At 35.5% G+C, this 18,755-nt stretch overlaps 1 protein-coding gene across 10 annotated transcripts in view; it reads left to right on the forward strand.

Moving 5' to 3' along the window:
- Nucleotides 1-921: 921 nt before the first annotated feature.
- TNNI3K (TNNI3 interacting kinase) overlaps nt 922-18,755 on the forward strand; it is a 284,328-nt gene continuing 266,494 nt past the window's right edge. For 2 of the 10 annotated variants that reach the window (XM_077905050.1, XM_077905048.1), the window contains exons 1-4: nt 925-1,123; nt 1,692-1,800; nt 14,260-14,345; nt 17,560-17,657. In XM_077905050.1, coding sequence (XP_077761176.1) covers nt 1,084-1,123; nt 1,692-1,800; nt 14,260-14,345; nt 17,560-17,657 — 333 coding nt within the window. In that variant the 5' untranslated portion in view covers nt 925-1,083. Of the gene's footprint in view, nt 1,124-1,691; nt 1,801-12,516; nt 12,661-14,259; nt 14,346-17,559; nt 17,658-18,755 lie in introns of those variants that run through there. The other 8 variants (XM_077905044.1, XM_077905045.1, XM_077905049.1 and 5 more) reach the window with 7 other exon arrangements.

The following is an 18,755-nucleotide window of genomic DNA, read 5'->3' on the forward strand; positions in this document are numbered from 1 at the left end:
CATATAGACACAGAATTGATTCCAGACTCCTCCACCTACTAGCAAATCTAGATTTTCTTATACATAATATGGGAATAATGTATACCCTGCAGAATCCTGCAAGATATGAGGTATCAATGACAAAATGTACATAAAGCACTCTGACTAGTATCTATCACACAGGAAGCATTCAATCTCATTTATTCATAGTCTTGTTCTTGCATTATTTTATGAATTGCTGTTTATAAAACTCAGTGTCTTAGATTTTTATCTATGGTTCTTATGGTCAACATAATCAACACATGGTAAAATTTAATCATGGTCTATGTTGAGAATTTCTTTTTTTTTTTTTTAAATTTTTTTTAAATTTTTATTTATTTATGATAGTCACACACAGATAGAGAGAGAGAGAGGCAGAGACACAGGCAGAGGGAGAAGCAGGCTCCATGCACCAGGAGCCCGACGTGGGACTCGATCCTGGGTCTCCAGGATCGCACCCTGGGCCAAAGGCAGGCGCCAAACCGCTGCGCCACCCAGGGATCCCTATGTTGAGAATTTCTTTTTATAGTTTCATATGTCCAATATAGACAAAACCTATGTTTATTTCTATTACAGCACGTCATAGAATGTGGGTTCCCATTATTTATATAGAGAGATGAATTCTAATCAGTCACTCTTTTCCAACTGGCATTACTTTAACTCAGGGAAAAATAATTAGAAAGAAGCTTTAGAGTTTTTAATAGCTGTTTGTGAACCTCAGATGTAACTAAACAATTTTCCAGATTTACCTATTAAAAAAATGGCACATGGAGGTATATGTGGATAGAGAAAATCAATTGATAAAGGAAAATAATCCTATTGAAACATTTACTATTTATTTTGGATACAACTGTTTTAAACAAACTGATTAGTTCCCTTTATGGTTTCACCCTTGAAAGCACAAACCATTTTGTTCTTCGTCATTGTTGCATGACATTCCATTTGACAGTTGGCTTATTTTTAGCTAGACTATCAAAGTATTTTCAACTGGACTGTCATTGCACTTGAACTTGGAATCTTGTAACCTGAGGAACTGCACTCGGAAAAAGAAGAAACTTCTCACAAATGGGAAATTATAAATCTAGACCAACCCAAACTTGTACTGGTAATTATTCTTATATCCTTAAATGTAGCATGGTTGAATAGTAGTTACAGATAATTAACATTTCATTGGACTCTCTGTTAATTTTTACATGGAGGATATGACTGTTGAGAAGATTATCTGAACTTAAATTATTTTTCTCTGAAGGATTTTTAGAAAAAATAGAAAATTTCTTACAAAAGCATATTAGTTGTTAGGTGTAATGTTCCTAGGAATACTGATGAATATAGAAATTTTAGAATTATATCTTAAATATCCAGTATTTGAAACCTAAAAACTTTTGTCTAGAATCTAGAGATTGCTATAATTAAAATGCAATAAAATCAAATGAAATAAGTAAAAAATATTCTGTGTAAATATATTATTCAATATCAAATGGGTTCTTAATTACTACAGTTCAATATGATTGCATTTTAGTTATAAGCATCTGCATTTTAAGCTCACAATCAGTAATTTAAATATTGTAGAATTTAGAATAAGAGACTGAGTTTTAATTACTTGTATGTTATGATCTGTGTCTATATTTGTAAAACACAGCTATGACTCTGTCCCATTTGTTTTTCTTTACTAGATGAATGGAAGAAGAAAGTCAGTGAATCTTATGTTATTATAATAGAAAGATTAGAAGATGACCTGCAGATCGAAGAAAAAGAACTTACAGAACTAAGGCACATATTTAGGTAAAGTTCTCAGAGTTATTATTTTTTTGGTATAAATATCTTTATTAATTATCCTGTTTTTAAATACATCTATATTTAAAAATGCAACCCATATAATCTCAGATATCGCTAGGCATGTTAAGTCCTAAAATATAAGGTTACCCCTTCTTGACCATTCATATAGCCCATAAAATGCAAATATTTTATCTCCTTAAAAAATGATTTGCATGCTCCCATTGCTAAAGTTTAAAAAAAGAAAAAAAAAAAAAGAGAATCAAATAAGGGCTGACTTTTGAATACAAGCTGTTGCTGGTCTGAATAATCTTCCCTGGAATTAGGTCTTTCTTGTAAGCCACGCCAGCAACAAAAAGCAAGGCTTCTCTTCCCAAATGGTGATAGAATATTGGCCATGTTGTTCTTTTTGAACTACTAGGGTAAGTCCAATTTTAACAAACCTTCTGGTCTCTCCACATTTAAAGGCTGCCCATTAATGGAACTGACTATCATTCTGCCCCTGAACAATCATATAACAATGTGTAATACTGGCTTCAAGCTTTCTGTGGGTTTTGTTCATGATATCAAGAGAAAAATAATCTAGCATAGTGTCACAACCTTGGAAGACACAAAATGTTCAGAAAAGAGGGGCAGGACCCTTATATACACAAGCAGTGTTCTGGTGAAATGGAATCTGGCATTGAGAAACTAGTTGCATTTTAGAGGGTCGGCTTAAGTTAGCTGCCTGGCCAAGGAGAAGTTCCATGTAGGCCACTTAGCTATGTTGACTTTTACCTGAGTTATTTATCTAATGTAGTCATGACAAAGAACTCCCTCTATTTTACTTGGAAAACAAATGTGAAGCAGTGGCCAAATGGCATATTTTCCATGAGAAATTTCAGCTACAGTAAATATGCAAAGTTCATATAACTGGCAATTAAAGTTATTCATGTATAATACAGTTTACATGAAATTGTCAGTGGGTTACTAAGGCTTTTTCAAGTGATTAATTTATAATTTGGGAAATAGTTAATTCCCTGTGTTAATTTGGCCCAAAATGATAAATCAGCATTGATACTAGTGATGAGATACCCCGGGCTGACTTTGGCAAGTACTTGACCATGACCAGTTACGGGAAAAACATCTCAAACTCCAGTAGAGATTTGACTGGCACTGGTATAATAGATTTATACATACATATTTATTTTGCTGTAAAAGAGATAAAAATGTAGAACTTAATCATAAGTTCTCTAGCTCTTATTGACTCAGATAAATATGCTGAATAAAATGTGGTTAAACTGAAGAGATTTTCTTCAACTTCATGAATTCAAAACTTCATTTATTAATTCTTTTAATTTAAGACATACTGTGCAAGCATGTCAAGGCTAATTTAAATAGACATATCCCTTTTAAGGATTAAGCTTAACAATGGGATTGAGATGTAAGTTTTTTCTCATACTCCCTCAACAACAGACCATTGTTTTTATAGGTCTTGCTATAGCTGACTTTTCCTACATTTCCACTATCTGAAGAAATCTGACCTCTTTTTTTACTAATTAATATTGGGATGAGAAGCAAGAAATAGTGTCAGGGAGACTATAGTTCAGAATGTATTGTGCCAACTATATTCAAGTTGTTATTCCAGACTCATCATATATAAGACATTGGGTAATTTTCACCATGACTCTGTCTGGTAAATATGAATCCTGACGGATGATAAATTAAGGATTAAAGACGTTGTATCTTATCAAGATCATATGATCAGTAAGTGCTGGAACTCTGATTTATGTCAAGGTCAGCCTGACTCCATAGAGAGAAGTCTTCCTACACTTCCTACACACTGTTCCTGTTCCAGAAGTTCATAATCCAGTTTAGGGGAAAGACATATATAAATATCTCACAGAGGACAGTCTACATGTGAGAAATGGAAAGAAAAATAAAATAGTTTAAAAAAAAAAAGATTTGGAGGGCTTGATTTATTCAGCAATTTTAAGAAGCATTCCACATAAAAGGCATACTTAAGTAAAGATATATAGGCAAGAATGGATGAGTACCATGGAAAGTCTGGAGGAGCCAAGAAAAACTAATGTCTTGATCATTTTATCTAAGTTGAGTAAGAAAGTAATACCAGTCAGTATAACGGTTTATAGTGATACAAGCATAGTTTTATTTTTTTTAACATTTTTTTTAATTTTTTTTATTTATTTATGATAGTCTCACAGAGAGAGAGAGAGAGGCAGAGACACAGGCAGAGGGAGAAGCAGGCTCCATGCACTGGGAGCCCGACGTGGGATTCGATCCCGGGTCTCCAGGATCGCGCCCTGGGACAAAGGCAGGCGCCAAACCGCTGCGCCACCCAGGGATCCCCAAGCATAGTTTTAAACCCAGTTTCTTTTATTTACAAACTATGTATCCTTGGATATATTATTTAATCTCTCCAAGCCTTATTTGCATCTGTAAAATGAAATTAATAATAACAACCTCATGGGATATTTGCAAAATGATGTCAATTAAATGCTAAATAGAGGGCCTAACACACAGTAGGCATGGAATAATTGAAAGTTTCTATTATCGTGATTGGATAAATAAGGGCAGTTAGAAAGACTGAAGACTGTTACCTACTGGAAGTAACAAATAGTTTATTAAAAATTAGGAAGCAAGAAAGCTAGGATTAAATGTTTTAATATGAACAGGATGTTTTCAAAAGTAAAAATGTAAAATGTTAGAACAATTCAGGATGATGCCAAAATCTGAAATATATCTTTTAAAGATTGTGATCAAAAGGGTTTTGGCTACAGTACTAGAAGGCTCATCAAAATGGATGTCAAATTCCCTAAGAATAGTAGTAGGGCATTTTATGGGGAAGAAGACTGATAGCCTGGCATTGAAGCTGTTAAGGAAGTGACAGAAATGTCCCATTAGCCAAAAGCGATAATAATGAAGCTGAGGAGAGGATTACCGCTAGCCTAGACTCATGTTTCTCCAAGGGCTAGGAACCTTCCACAAGAGAGTAACCAGCAGTGCTTGCTAAAATTTTAGATTCCATGATTCCAGCCCATATCAAATGAATCAGAATCTCTGGAGATGACTTCCAGAACCTGAATTTATAACAAGCTCCTCAGGTAATACTTTTGCATGCTAAAATGATACTTCTGTTAAAGTTTAAAAACTATTTCTGAAAAGATATTCAAGTTGCACTGAAAACTCTGCCTCAGGTGATATTTGTGAAGGGATGAGGAATATGAGAACAGAAAGCAGGCAACTAGTATGGCCTACAGAGATTCAAGGAGGTAAGCAAACAAACAAACATAAATAGAGTACTCTGTCTCATTCCATCAAGACAGATAGCATCATTGGGAAAGAAAGTCAGTCATGCCCAGGGCAAAGGTCTGAGGGTTTTTCTTTTCTCTAGAATAAAATGATGGATGACAAGGAAAGAAAAGAATGGGGTGCTGAGAATATAAATTGTCTTACTCGTTGACTCATCAAAATTTTAAGGCATTTGAGAATATTAAACATAATGTTGTATGAGATCACATTTGAGAATCTAGAACATTTTGGATGTTAAATAAATGTTAGAATCTTTTTCTCTCTCATCTTTACCCATGCCTAATATAATGCAAGGAATACTTCCGTGATAAACAACTGTGTTATGCCTCATGACACCAGGCTTTCTCTAAACATGTAGACAAGAGGAAAATGATATAAGATGTCCAAAAAGAAGCATTTGACACCAGAGTCACAGGTGGAGGATCACTGGTATAAGCATGGATTTAGCAGATATTTGGAGTTTTTGTTTTTACTTGCCAATAAATTTCTTTATGGGATTCAAGGTAGATTCTAATTCCATTCATTAAAGGATATTTTCACACCATGTGCACATAGGCTTCTGTTGGCTCACACAGATTATCTCCCAGTATAGGCTTCACCCAAATATAGTATACAGCAAGATAGTAATAAATTTTAAAATGATGAGAAAAACTAAACCATTATGTTTCCTAGGCTAATTTATAGCAGCTTTGGGATGAAAGCTTGATAGGTAAAGAAGGAGGATGGAAATGGAGTATTCTCTCATCTTCTACAATAAAGTTGCATTCACTCATAATTTTGGATATGTGTTGAAACAGATGAAAGATAGGAAGAGATGAAGAAAAAAGAAAGTGGAAGAAGGAGAACCAGAAGTGCTACATTGGAATGCCATTGTCTGTATTTCCTCCTTTGTGCTTTCCCTAATTTTTGTTTATCAATATAATAGCTCTTACTACGTGGTGTTATCTTTATCCATTTACAGGTCTGTTTAACCACTAGTATATGTGTTCACTAAAGGCAGCTTCTTTGTCTTATTTAGCTTTATTTATATTTGTGTTTATTTGTAATATTTATTTATATAGCACTTGAAAGGAAGACTAACAACTTAGTGTCTACCATATACTAAGCAGACTACTAGGTACTTTAATACACATTAGCTTATACAATCCTAACTGTATATGCATAAAGTGCTTTAGAACAGTGATTGGCACATGGTAAACACACACAAAAAATGTTAGTAAAAACTAATCATCATTGTTTATGCTAACAACCTCTGGGGTAGGCATTCATTGCACTTGCCATTTTATACCTAAAGAAAATGAAGCTAGTCAAATTAGTGAACATGGAACATTTCCCAGGATTGATCACATCCTGGGTCACAAATCAGGACTCAACCAGTACAAAAAGATTGAGATCATTCCATGCATATTTTCAGACTACAATGCTATGGAACAAAGTCAACCATAAGAAATTTAGAAGGACCACGAATACATGGAGGTTAAAGAATGTCTTACTAAGGAATGAATGGGTCAACCAGGAAATTAAAGAAGTTTAAAAATACATGGAAGCAAATGAAAATAAAAGCATCAGTTTGAAATCTTTGGGTTGCAGAAAAGGCAGTGCTAAGAAGGAAGTACATAGCAGTAACAGGCCTTCCTCAAGAATCAAGAAAATTCTCAAATACAAAATCTAACTGTACAAATAAAGGAGCTGAAAAAAGAACAAATGAAGACTAAATCCATCAGGAGAAAGGAAATAATAAAGATTAGGGCAGAAATCAATGATACAGAAATCACATAAACAGTAGAACAGATCAACGAATCTAGGAACTGGTTCATTGAAAGAATTAACAAGATTGACAATCCCTACCCAGGCTTACCAAAAGAAAAGAGAAAGGAACCAAATAATTAAAATCATTAATGAAAGAGAAGAAATCACAATCAACACTGAAGAAATACAAATAATTATAAGAGAAAACTATATGCAAACAAATTAGGCAATCTGGAAGAAATGGATAAATTCCTAGAAACACATATACTACCAAAACAGAAACAGGAAGAAATAGAAAATCTGACCAGACCCACAACCACCAAAGAAATAGAATAGATAATAAAACATCTCCCAAAAAACAAGAGTCCAGGGCCAGATGCCTTCCCAGAGGAATTCTAGACATTTAAAGAAGAATTAATACCTATTCTTCTGAAACTGTTCCACAGAATAGAAATGGAAATAAAACTTCCAAATTCATTCTATGAGGTCGACATTACCTTGATTCCAAAATCAGAAAAAGACTCTACTAACAAGAATTATAGAACAATATCCCTGATGAACATAGATGCAAAACTTCTCAACAAGATACTGCTAATTAGACCCAATAGTACACTAAAAGGATTATTCATCATGACCAAGTGGAATTTTTTCCTGGGCTGTGAGAGTGGTTCAACATCCATAAATCAATCAATGTGAAAAGGTACATTAGTAAAATAAAGGATAAGAACCATATGATCTCATAGATGCAGAAAAAGCATTGACAAAAATACCACATCCTTTCTTGATAAAAAAAAAAAAAACCAAGAAAATAAGGATAGAGGGAACATACCTCAACATCATAAAGGCCATAAATGAAAGACCAACTGCTTATACCATCCTTAATGGGAAAGAACTGAGAGCATTTCCCCTAAAGTCAGGAAAACAACAGGTATGTCCATTCCACCGTTGTTCAACATAGGACTGGAAGTCCTTACCTCAGCCATAAGACAACAAAAAATAAATAAAAGGTATTCAAATTAGCAAAGAAGTCAAACTTTCACTCTTTACAGGCAACATGATACTCTATGTGGAAAACCTGAAAGACTCCACCAAAAACTACTAGAACTGCTACAGGCATTCAGCAAAGTTATAGGATATGAAATCAACACACAGAAGTCTGTTGCATTGCTATACACCAACAATGAAGCAGCGGAAAGGGAAATCAAAGAATCGGTCTCATTTACAATTGCACAAAAAACCATAAGATATCTGAGAATAAACATGATCAAGGAGGTAAAAGATCAGTTCTCTGAGAACTTTCCATGAAAACATGGCAAAACATTCCATTCTCATGGATTGGAAAAACTAACATTCTTAAAATGTCTATACTACCCAAAGCAATCTACATATTTAGTTCAATCCCTATCAAAATAACACCAGCATTTTTCACAGAGCTAGAACAAACATTTCTAAAATTTATATGGAACCAGAAAAGACTCCAAATAACCAAAGTAATGTTGAAAAGGATAATCAAAGCTGTAAGCATCACAATTCTGGACTTCAGATGTATGACACAGTTATAATCATCAAGACAGCATGGTACTGGCACAAAAACAGGCATAGTGATCAATAGAACAGAAGAGAGAACCCAGAAATGGACCTTCAACTCTATGGTCAACTCATCTTTGACAAGGCAGGAAAGAATATCTACTGGAAAAAGGACAGTCTCTTCAGTAAGTGGTGTTTCAGAAAACTGGAGAGCCACATGCAGAAGAATGAAACTGGACCAACCTCTTACACTATGCACAAAGATAAATTCAAAATGGACGAAAAGACTTAAAGGTAAGGCAAGAATCCATCAAAATCCTAGAGGAGAACACGGGCAGCAACCTCTTTGACCTCGGCCACAAGAAGTTCTTCTAGACACATCTGTGAAGGCAAGGGAAACAAAAGCAAAAATGAACTATTGGGACTTCATCAAGATAAAAAAGCTTCTGCACAGCAAAGGAAACAATCAACAAAACTAAAAGGCAACCTACGGAATGGGGGAAGACATTTGCAAATGACATATTGGATAGAAGACTAGTATCTAAAATCTATAAAGAACTTTCAAACTCCACACCCAAAAAGTAAAAAATCTAGTCAGGAAATTGGCAGAAGACACGAACAGACATTTTTCCAAAGAAGACATACAAATGCCTAACAGACACATGAAAAAATGCTCAACATCACTTACCATTAGAAAATACAAAAATCAAAACCACTATAGGATACCACCTCACACATGTCAGAATGGCTAAAATTAACGTGGGAAAAAAAGGATGTTGGCAAGGATGCAGAGAAAGGGAAACCCTCTTCCACTGTTGGTGGGAATGCAAACTGGGCCAGCTACTCTGGAAAACAGTATGAAGTTTCCTCAAAAAGTTAAAAATAGAGTTACCCTATGACACAGCAATTGCACTACTAGGTATTTACCCAAAGGATACAAAAATAGTGATTCAAAGGGGCACATGCACCCCGATGGATGCATGGATAGCAACACTATCCATAATAGCCAAAATGTGGAAAAAGCCCAGATGCCCAGATGTCCATCCACTGATGAATATATATATATATATTTTTTTCATGGAATATATATGGAATATGTATGGAATATGGAATATATATGGAATATATATGGAATGTTGCTCAGCCAAAAAAAAAGAATGAAAAATTGCCATTTGCAATGATATGGATGGAACCAGAAGGTATTATCTAAGTGAAATAAGTCAGTCAGAGAGAGACAAATGCCAAATGACTTCACTCATTTGAGGAATTTAAGAAACAAAACAGATGAACATAGGGGAAGAGAAGGTAAATAAACTAAGATAAAAACAGAGAGGAAGACAAACAATAAGAAACTCTTAACTATAGAGAACAAACTGAGGATTGCTAGTGGGGATATAGGAAGGGGGATGGAGTAATTGGGTGATGGGCATTCAGGAGGGCACTTGATGTAATGAAAATGGGGTGTTTTATGCAACTGATGAATCACAAAATTGTACTCCTGAAATTAATAATACACTATATGTTAACTAATTTGAAGTTCAATAAAACAAACAAAAACAAACAAACAAAAACAAATTTACAATCAGCCATTTAAAACCTAAATTATCAGTTTGGAAAAGTAGACAATCTATAACAAATCCTTTTCTTCTTGCAACTTTCTTGGTCTTTCCCTAAATTTCAGCACAAGAATTAATCTATAAAATGCATCCACCTTTCAGAATATTTTGGACAGTAGTATGTTATTTTTGGCCAAATGTTCAAATGTTACATTTTAATTAGTTTCCAATTGTGGTCATGTCAGATACTTTCTTGAAAGGGTGAGGTCATGAGAAAGAAGTTTAATTGGATCACAAAACTGCATACTTTCCTGAATAAAAGGTAAAGGCTAAGAAAAGAGTTCATTATGCTACAAGAAAGAAAGTAACCTTTGGGTACAGAACTACCATTTTTAATGATTAAGGACAGAATTTACTGTTAGAAATATATTCATAATAGTGACTTCATTTTAATTAGGAACTTCATCCATACCCTAGCAAGCACTATGAACTCATTAGGATATGTTAAGTTACAGTATGGCATGGCAGGTGATGAAAAATGTAAGGGAAAATTAAAAAATAAATTGAGCTTAGGGTATTAGAATACATAAGTGATGTTCAATTGACAGCGAATTTGACATACACAGTTCCTTTAGAAGAGGCAAAAGAAGAGAATATGAAATATCTCTCCTAGGAATGATTGCATTAAAACCTTGAATATTTTAATTACATGTTTCAAAACAGAAACATTTGACTAGAAGTTAATGGGAAGTGAGAATTAGGATTCAAATATAGCCCCAGAGTAACTCTCATTAAAAAAATTACATTCCAGTTATTAAAGTTAAGATAAAAATTGTACTATTAAAATTGCACTTGACTGCCAAATATTGTGGGAGCCTATTTTCAGGTGATTCATTTTGTTGGCATTAATAGAAGTTGCATGAGTTCAAGGAGGATATAATTCAAGAGAAGAACAAAAACAACAGGCAATAGTTTAGTTTTGAGGAAGGAGCTCTTTAGGACTCTATACTGAGTTACGTATGGATGGTCAAGTCTAGTTTAAGATTCAGTGAGCTAAGAATTGATTATTGAACAGAAAGTCACTAATATAATTCATGCTTTCAATTTTACTTTAGTAAACAATAGGTATTCATTTAGGATTGTTCTTATTTTAGATAAAGCAATACATTTTAGCACCTTGTATTTTCTGTTTATTCAGCGTTTACTCTCTTTGCAGAGCTAATTGGGGCATTAGAGACCAGGACCAGGACTAATGCTGAGATCAGTTGCAGAATTCTATCTAGCATGCATTTTCCCAGCACTGATGCACTTAAAGGATCCAGGAATAGTGAGTAGTTCATAGGAAGTAGATGTTGAGAACATGATTATTAAGAACAGAGGTGGAACATACAGTTGGTGTTTAGTAGATGTGGTGCCAGACTGTTTGAACACATCATCAGCGTTAGATCATGGAATAAGAAAGCAACTGAATATGTCTTCTCATAAAACTTTTCAGTGTAATCTTTTTGTTCCCGTTTGGATTTTCAAGATCTCCTGTTTTCTTCCTCTTTTGTTGTTTTAGTATCTCCAGTGTTGAAAATAACCTTACCATTGACATGATGCCCTGGACTTATATTACAAAATTGTGATTCTAGTAGTTGTCCTGAATCACTGAGAGGTGCTAGGTGTCACAGCAGCCAACTTGGTAATCATTTTTAAGAGCGTATGAAGACAAGGTCAGACATTTTCTAGGAGCCCGAATGAGAGTCACCATGAGCATTAAATACTTATATCTATAGAATTGTCAAAATAAGGAAATTTTACAGGTTGTCAAATGTGAGAGATTGAAGAAGGTCAAACTTAGTTTGAAAACTGTGCTAAAACTCTCCCAAGATTTAGACTGTGCAGGGGAAGTTGTACATTCAGTGACCTTGTTAATAATATGATAATAATAAAATAGCCATTTATTGGTAACATATGTTCTAGGTACTACAGGAAGCCCCAAACTCGTGTATTCTTCACAACAATATAATCTCTACGTATTATTTTAATCATTTTATAACTGAAGAAATTACAGCTTGAAGAGGTTTAACAACTTGTCCAAATTGGAGAGGAGGGGGAAAAAAAGACTACTTAAAAGGTAGAAGCAGGATAGGATTTCAATCCTGGTGCAAATAGCTGTTAAGGATTACCTACACTGCTGAAATGATTCCACTTTTAAAACATCAAAAGATGGCAGGTATTGCTATATAATATTAGAGATACACATTGAAAAACTAATTTTCTCAAGGGTTTATTGCTACAGAGAAGCTCCCAAGCCTCCTCTTTCAGCGTTTGCCATTGAGTTCATTATAGTTAGCTCAAAAGGTACTTCCTTCCCTCTTCTTTTAGGCTGAAGGTTACATATTTCTTTACATTTAACAGAAACTTCCCTTTCCTTCCCCATGCAATACTTTGTTTTCTGTCTTTTGATCTTATTGTGTGTTTCGCTGCTGGGTAATGGAAGGACCAAGAAAGAAAAGGCAATGCAGCTCACAGTTTCCAAATCATTGTCAATCAACATTTTCAAGTGCTAGTCACAATTTTCTTTCCTTTTTTTTAATATTTTTTATTTATGGACACTGATTTCCTACAAACCTTAAGAGAAAAATCCCATCTGCCGAGCTTTAAAAGCAGAGTTCAGCTCTTCAGAAAACCTGTACTATTTGAAATCATAACCACAGAGAAGACCTCCGTGAATGCACTTGTAAGTCTGAGATGCTGAGTGCACTTTGTTTAGTACTACCTATTAAGTTTAATTTCTCCAAGACATCTGTAATACAATTGGCTTTAAGGGTTTAGAAGCCTGGCTCAGGCCAAGGCCACACATTTCCAAGAACCATGTTATTTTGTGAAGTTAATGCACATACCATAAAATAGGTATACCATTTACAATTAGGTTCATTTTCAATAGACGTTTAAAACAGTAGTATTTTCATCAGAATTCTTTTTTTTTACATATTTCATTGAACTAGGGGAAAGTACAGAAAGGAGTGAATTAAACTCTTACCTATTTTTCCCAAAATCCTTGTCTCCTTGCTCTCTTATATTAACATGTGTAAAGATGACTGAGTTATTGTACTTCTACATATAGCATTCCAAAGCAAGTTGAGGTATGTTTCTCAATACGAATAAGCATGTCTGTGGACTTTGCCGCTGAAAAGTTGAAGAGGCAAAGCAAGAAGGTTATGAGGATGGGGAAGTTCTAGAATGTTCTCTGAAAACAAACCACTGGGCTTGCCCTTGCTACTGAAAGCTTTTCATTGAGATCCTTCAATGTCCCTAGATTTAGAGGTTTTCTCGTTTTAGTAGCGCCCTGGCAATAGCACCTTTTCTTTTGTATTTTAAATATTCCAATAGCTTTTGAAGTGCTTAACTGGGTGCCATGATGATAATGTCCTGAATTTTAGTACCTTTCAAGTGTAAGTACTTTACAAATGATATGGAAGGCTCACTCCCAAAGACTATGATATCTCACTAAAGCTGCTGGAGATTTAAATAGGCAGGAAGCAGCATGAAATTGACCTGGGAGGCCAAGGATATGATCTCATTTCTACTGAAAAATGCCCTGGGAGTACGAAGGACTTCAAGAGGTCAGGAATTTCAGCTTGACATTCCTTTTCCAGGGCTACCTGTGGCTCTCTGGGGCCCTCCTGGGGCAATGGTCTTTGTTCAGACAAAGTCAAGGATTTTATTAATTGAATCACTAACACTCCTCCCCTCCAGGGATTGTATCATAGTACCTGATCAGAGTTTAGACCTTCTTTATCTGTGAAATCTGACCCTGTCAGAGTACAAGGAAACTTTGCTTCAGGCAGAATTTGTAAAACATCGGGATTATATTCCTCTCTTCAATATCTCATCAAATTCTACGTTTTTTTTTTTTTTTGTTTTGTTTTGTTTTTTTTCCTTTTTTGGAGAGATTTCTTGAATTTCTCCATAAATGTGCGGTGAAATTCTGAATGTGAATGAGTTTACTTTCAAATGTCTGTTTTCTGTTTCTATTATACATAAGTTTTTTAATTCATAAAGTTGCCTTGGAAAGTTTGAATTATACGTAGAACACAAAACTGCACAACAGTCGTTAATTTAAACTTGGTCTCTCAAACTTTCAAATTACTTTCTCTGGACTTAAATTATTCTTCATATGGATACATTTTCAAAATTCTTTTTCTAGGTACATCAAAACCCTAGAAAAGATATATTTCTGAATTTATAATAACATGATTCCCTTTTATAGTTTTTGAAGTGAAAATTAATAAACTAAAAGGTGAAATTTTTGATCATATGAAAAAATTTTTTTCAGCTCTGATGATGCCTTCAGTAAAGTCAACTTAAATTACCGCACAGAAAATGGGCTGTCTCTACTTCATCTATGTTGCATATGTGGAGGTGAGTGCTTGAAACTCAATACTTTATAAACTAGTTATATGTCTATGTGATCAATTATTTTAGTTGCTGAATAGTCCAAAGGACAATTCTATTCATGCTCAATTTTCTTTTTTGCTTTATCCCTAAAACCCTGAAAACCTTCAGTTGAAGCAGTAACTACCAGGCAGATGTTCCAATTGATTTAGCTCTGATTTTAGGTTGCATTGTGTTCCTACGCTGAACCACGTCACTTAATTTGCTTGGGAAAAAAAAAATCATTTTTCAGTATTGGCCATGCCAGTCAGAGATTAGGTTAAATTCAGAAGCACTTAAAGCATTCCCTAAAATAACACATTGCAATTGCTTTACAATCTGTAGTAAAATATGTGTAAGGTAAGATAAATGCCAAAGATGAAAATCTCAAAGTGAAGATTGATCAAAAGGAAGAGTTAGAGTTTGATTTGGCTCACATTCTGTTTTATTTTGTTCCTTAATGAATCCCAAGTACGGGCATATGTCAATTTATTAAATAACAAATGATTAATATTAACTTTGTTAATACCAACTACTATTCATTGAACTCAGGTTTTTAAAGAAAACCCTAATGCAGAAATACTGACTCTAATCATATTTCTTAACCATTCCTCCCAAACTAAGCAGGCTCGGCTTAACAGGTCTTCCTCCCAAATTTAAACATGCTTTCTCAACCTTAGTCATTTCTTCCAGATTTCTTTAATCTAAATAAGCTCTATTGCTAATAATGTTCTGAGACATCCTGTACAACTAGATTTCTATCTAAGCTTTTTCACTAATAGCTTTTTTTTTTACTTTTTTTAATTTAAATTCAATTTGCTAACATATAATACTCAGTGCTTATCCCATCAAGTGCTCCCCAGTGCCCGTCACCCAGTCACCCCATCCTCCAACTCACCTCCCTTTCCACAATCCTTTGCTTGTTTCCCAGAGTTAGGAGTCTCTCATGGTTTATCTCCCTCTCTAATTTTTCCCACTCAGTTTCCCTCCTTTCCCTTATAATCCCTTTGACTATTTCTTATATTCCCCGTATGAGTGAAACCATATGATGATTGTCCTTCTCTGATTGACTTACTTCACTCAGCATCATACCCTCCAGTTCCGTCCATGTTGAAGCAAATGGTAGGTATTCGTCCTTTCTGATTCTGAGTAATATTCCAGTGCATATATAGACCACATCTTTGTTATCCAGTCATCTGTGGAAGGACATCATGGCTCCTTCCACAGTTTGGCTATTGTAGACATTGCTGCTATGAACACTGGGGTGCAGATATCCTGGCGTTTCACTACATCAATACCTTTGGGAGAAATACCCAGTAGTGCAATTGCGGGGTCATAGGGTATCTCTATGTTTAACTTCCTGAGGAACCTGCACACTGTTCTCCAGAGTGGCTGTACCAGTTCACATTCCCACCAACAGTGCAAGAGGTTCTCCTTTCTCCACATCCTCCCCAACATTTGTTGTTTCCTGTCTCGTTAATTTTCCCCATTCTCACTGATATGAGGTGGTATCTCATTGTGATTTTGATTTGTATTTCCCTGATGGCAAGTGATGTGGAGCATTTTCTCATGTGCTTGTTGGCCATGTCTATGTTTTCTTTGGAGAAATTTCTGTTCATGTCTCCTCATTTCATGACTGGATTGTTTGTTTCTTAGATGTTGAGTTTGATAAGTTCTTTATAGATCTTGGAAACTAGCCCTTTATCTGATATGTCATTTGCAAGTATCTTCTCCCACTCTGTAGGTTGTCTTTTAGTTTTGTTGTTTCCTTCACTGTGAAGAAGTTTTTATCTTAATGAAGTACCAATAGTTCATTTTTGCTTTTGTTTCCCTTGCCTTCATAGATGTATCTTGCAAGAAGTTGCTGTGGCCAAGTTCAAAAAGGGTGTTGCCTGTGTTCTTCTCTAGGATTTTGATGGATTCTTGTCTCATGTTTAGATCTTTCAACCATTTTGAGTTTATCTTTGTGTCTGGTGTAAGAGATTGGTCTAGTTTCATTCTTCTGCACGTGGCTGTCCAATTTTCCCAGCACCACTTATCAAAGAGACTACCCTGTTTCCAGTGGATATCCTTTCCTTATTTGTCAAAGATGCATTGGCCATTGAGTTGAGGGTCCATTTCTGGGTTCTCTCTTCTGTTCCATTGATCTATGTGTCTGTGTTTGTGCTAGTACAACACTGTCTTGATGATCACAGCTTTGTAATACAGCTTGAAGTCAGGCATTGTGATGTCCCCGGCATTGGTTTTCTTTTTTCAACACTCCTCTAGCTATTTGGGGTCTTTTCTGATTCCACACAAATCTTAAGATGATTTGTTCCAACTCTCTGAAGAAAGTCCATGGTATTTTCATAGGGATTGCATTGAATGTGTAAATTGCCCTTATAGCATAGAAATTATAGCATAGACATTTCACAATATTTATTCTTCCAAGGCTGCATGGCTCACCTCCCCACGGTTTCCTGGTTGCCCCACTTGCTGGGGCTCTCCTCCCCCATCTTTGTTCTTCTCCCTACCTCCACAGGAGCGATCACTTTTCTCTCTGTAGCCTTCCAGTCCTTCTCTCTTTACATCTCAGATCGAAGTCTTGGGTGTTCAGGGTGTTCTGAAAGCAATCTAGGTACGTCTGTGGGACCTGGTGAATTGAGGATCCCTGCACTTCCTCCACCTTGCCTCCTCTCTTTACTAACAGCTTATTAAAATGACTGTTTTTATATTTTAAAATCAACTGATGATGAGAATACTACAGAAAAAATGCAACACAAGTGCATTAAAATAATGCAGCATTGATACAAAGTTCTGTAAGTGAAATAGAAATGTTCACGAATAAGGAAGGCTATCAGTTAATAGAAAACTTTAGAAATGGCCTGCAGACTAGCAGTCTGATATTTTTAAATATTTTATTTATTTGAGAGAGAGAGCACGAACATGAGCAAATTGAGGGGGGGTGGTCAGGAGAGGGACATACAGACTCCACCCTGAGCAGAGAGCCCAAGGCAGGCGATCCCAGAACCCTGAGAACATGACCTGAGCCAAAATCAAGAGTCAGATGTTGAACCCAACCACTCAACCACCTGAACCAGCCAGTGCCACGGGGCTGACATTTTCATACATCAGTGTGAGTTTATCATTAAGTCAAAGAAAGATTTCAAAGACTTGGTCTACCCCCACAACCATTCAGCCTTCTTTCACTTTTCTCTTTCAGGCAACAAGTCACATGTTAGAACCCTTATGTTAAAAGGACTTCGCCCATCTCGACTGACAAGAAATGGATTTACAGCCTTGCACCTGGCAGTCTACAAGGTATGATATTTTTGTTCCCATAATATTGTATTACGACTAAGGATGATGTGTGTCTTTAGACTGCTGCTGCCCTTCTTCTTCTCTTCCTCTTCCTCCTCTTCTTTTCTTTCTTTTCTTTTTTCATGGCAAATTGATAATCATGAAAAACATTCAGAGTGATCAGAGCATTATATTACTGGATGAAGTCCTTTCTCTATATTGAGTTGGTTTCATCTATAAACCAGACACATGCTCTTTCTAATGCTTTCCATGTTCAACTCATTTAAGTCTCACAAGAAATCGGTAAATGAATATTGTTTTTATCCCTAGATTACATAGTTAGTCAACACGTTAGCCAGGATTTAAGACCTGGCCATCTGGTCCCCTTGCTAGAGCTTCTCACCAGGAAACCAAGCTGCCTCTGTGCAGAAGAGGATGACAGTGAAAGAAGGGCACTGAAGCTACATTTCTTTTTCTGCACATTTTCCTTAATTGACAATCTTTCTAGAGGCACATAGGTGGCTCAGTTGGTTAAGTATCTGACTCTTGGTTTTGGCTCAGGTCATAATCCCAGGATCAAGAGATCCAGCCCCATGTGGGGCTCTGAACTGGGTGTGAAACCTGCTTAATATTCTCTCTCTCTCAATCTCTCTCTCTCTCTCTCTCTCTCTCTGCCCCTTCTGCCACCACCACCCAGTTGTGGGCACTCATGTATCTCTCTCTCTCTTAAATAAATAAATAAAATTTTAAAAAAAATCTGTAGAGTTCCCTATAGTATCCTTTTAGTTCTCCTACTTTTGCTTCAGCTTATTTCCTTGCAACAGTTCCTGTTTCCCAACTAATCTCAGTACCTCATCAGAAAGTAAATATAAAAGTGGATTGGAAAAACTGGGATACTCAGTATTGGGATAGATCCCTGAGATTGTCATAAATAAAAGTTATAGAATACCATAAAATATAAATTGTTCATGCCCTGAGTGTAATAAGTTTTTATTTACTCTGGACTTAGTTAAGTATTACACTAAATTTTGTATACATTATTTCTTCAACTATTAATGTAACTTGTTGAGATGCATAATAGGGTTTATTTTATAGAAAAGGAAACTGAAGGTTAAAGTT

This window comes from Canis aureus, chromosome 8 (assembly GCF_053574225.1).
Source record: "Canis aureus isolate CA01 chromosome 8, VMU_Caureus_v.1.0, whole genome shotgun sequence".
Classification (NCBI taxonomy): domain Eukaryota; kingdom Metazoa; phylum Chordata; class Mammalia; order Carnivora; family Canidae; genus Canis; species Canis aureus.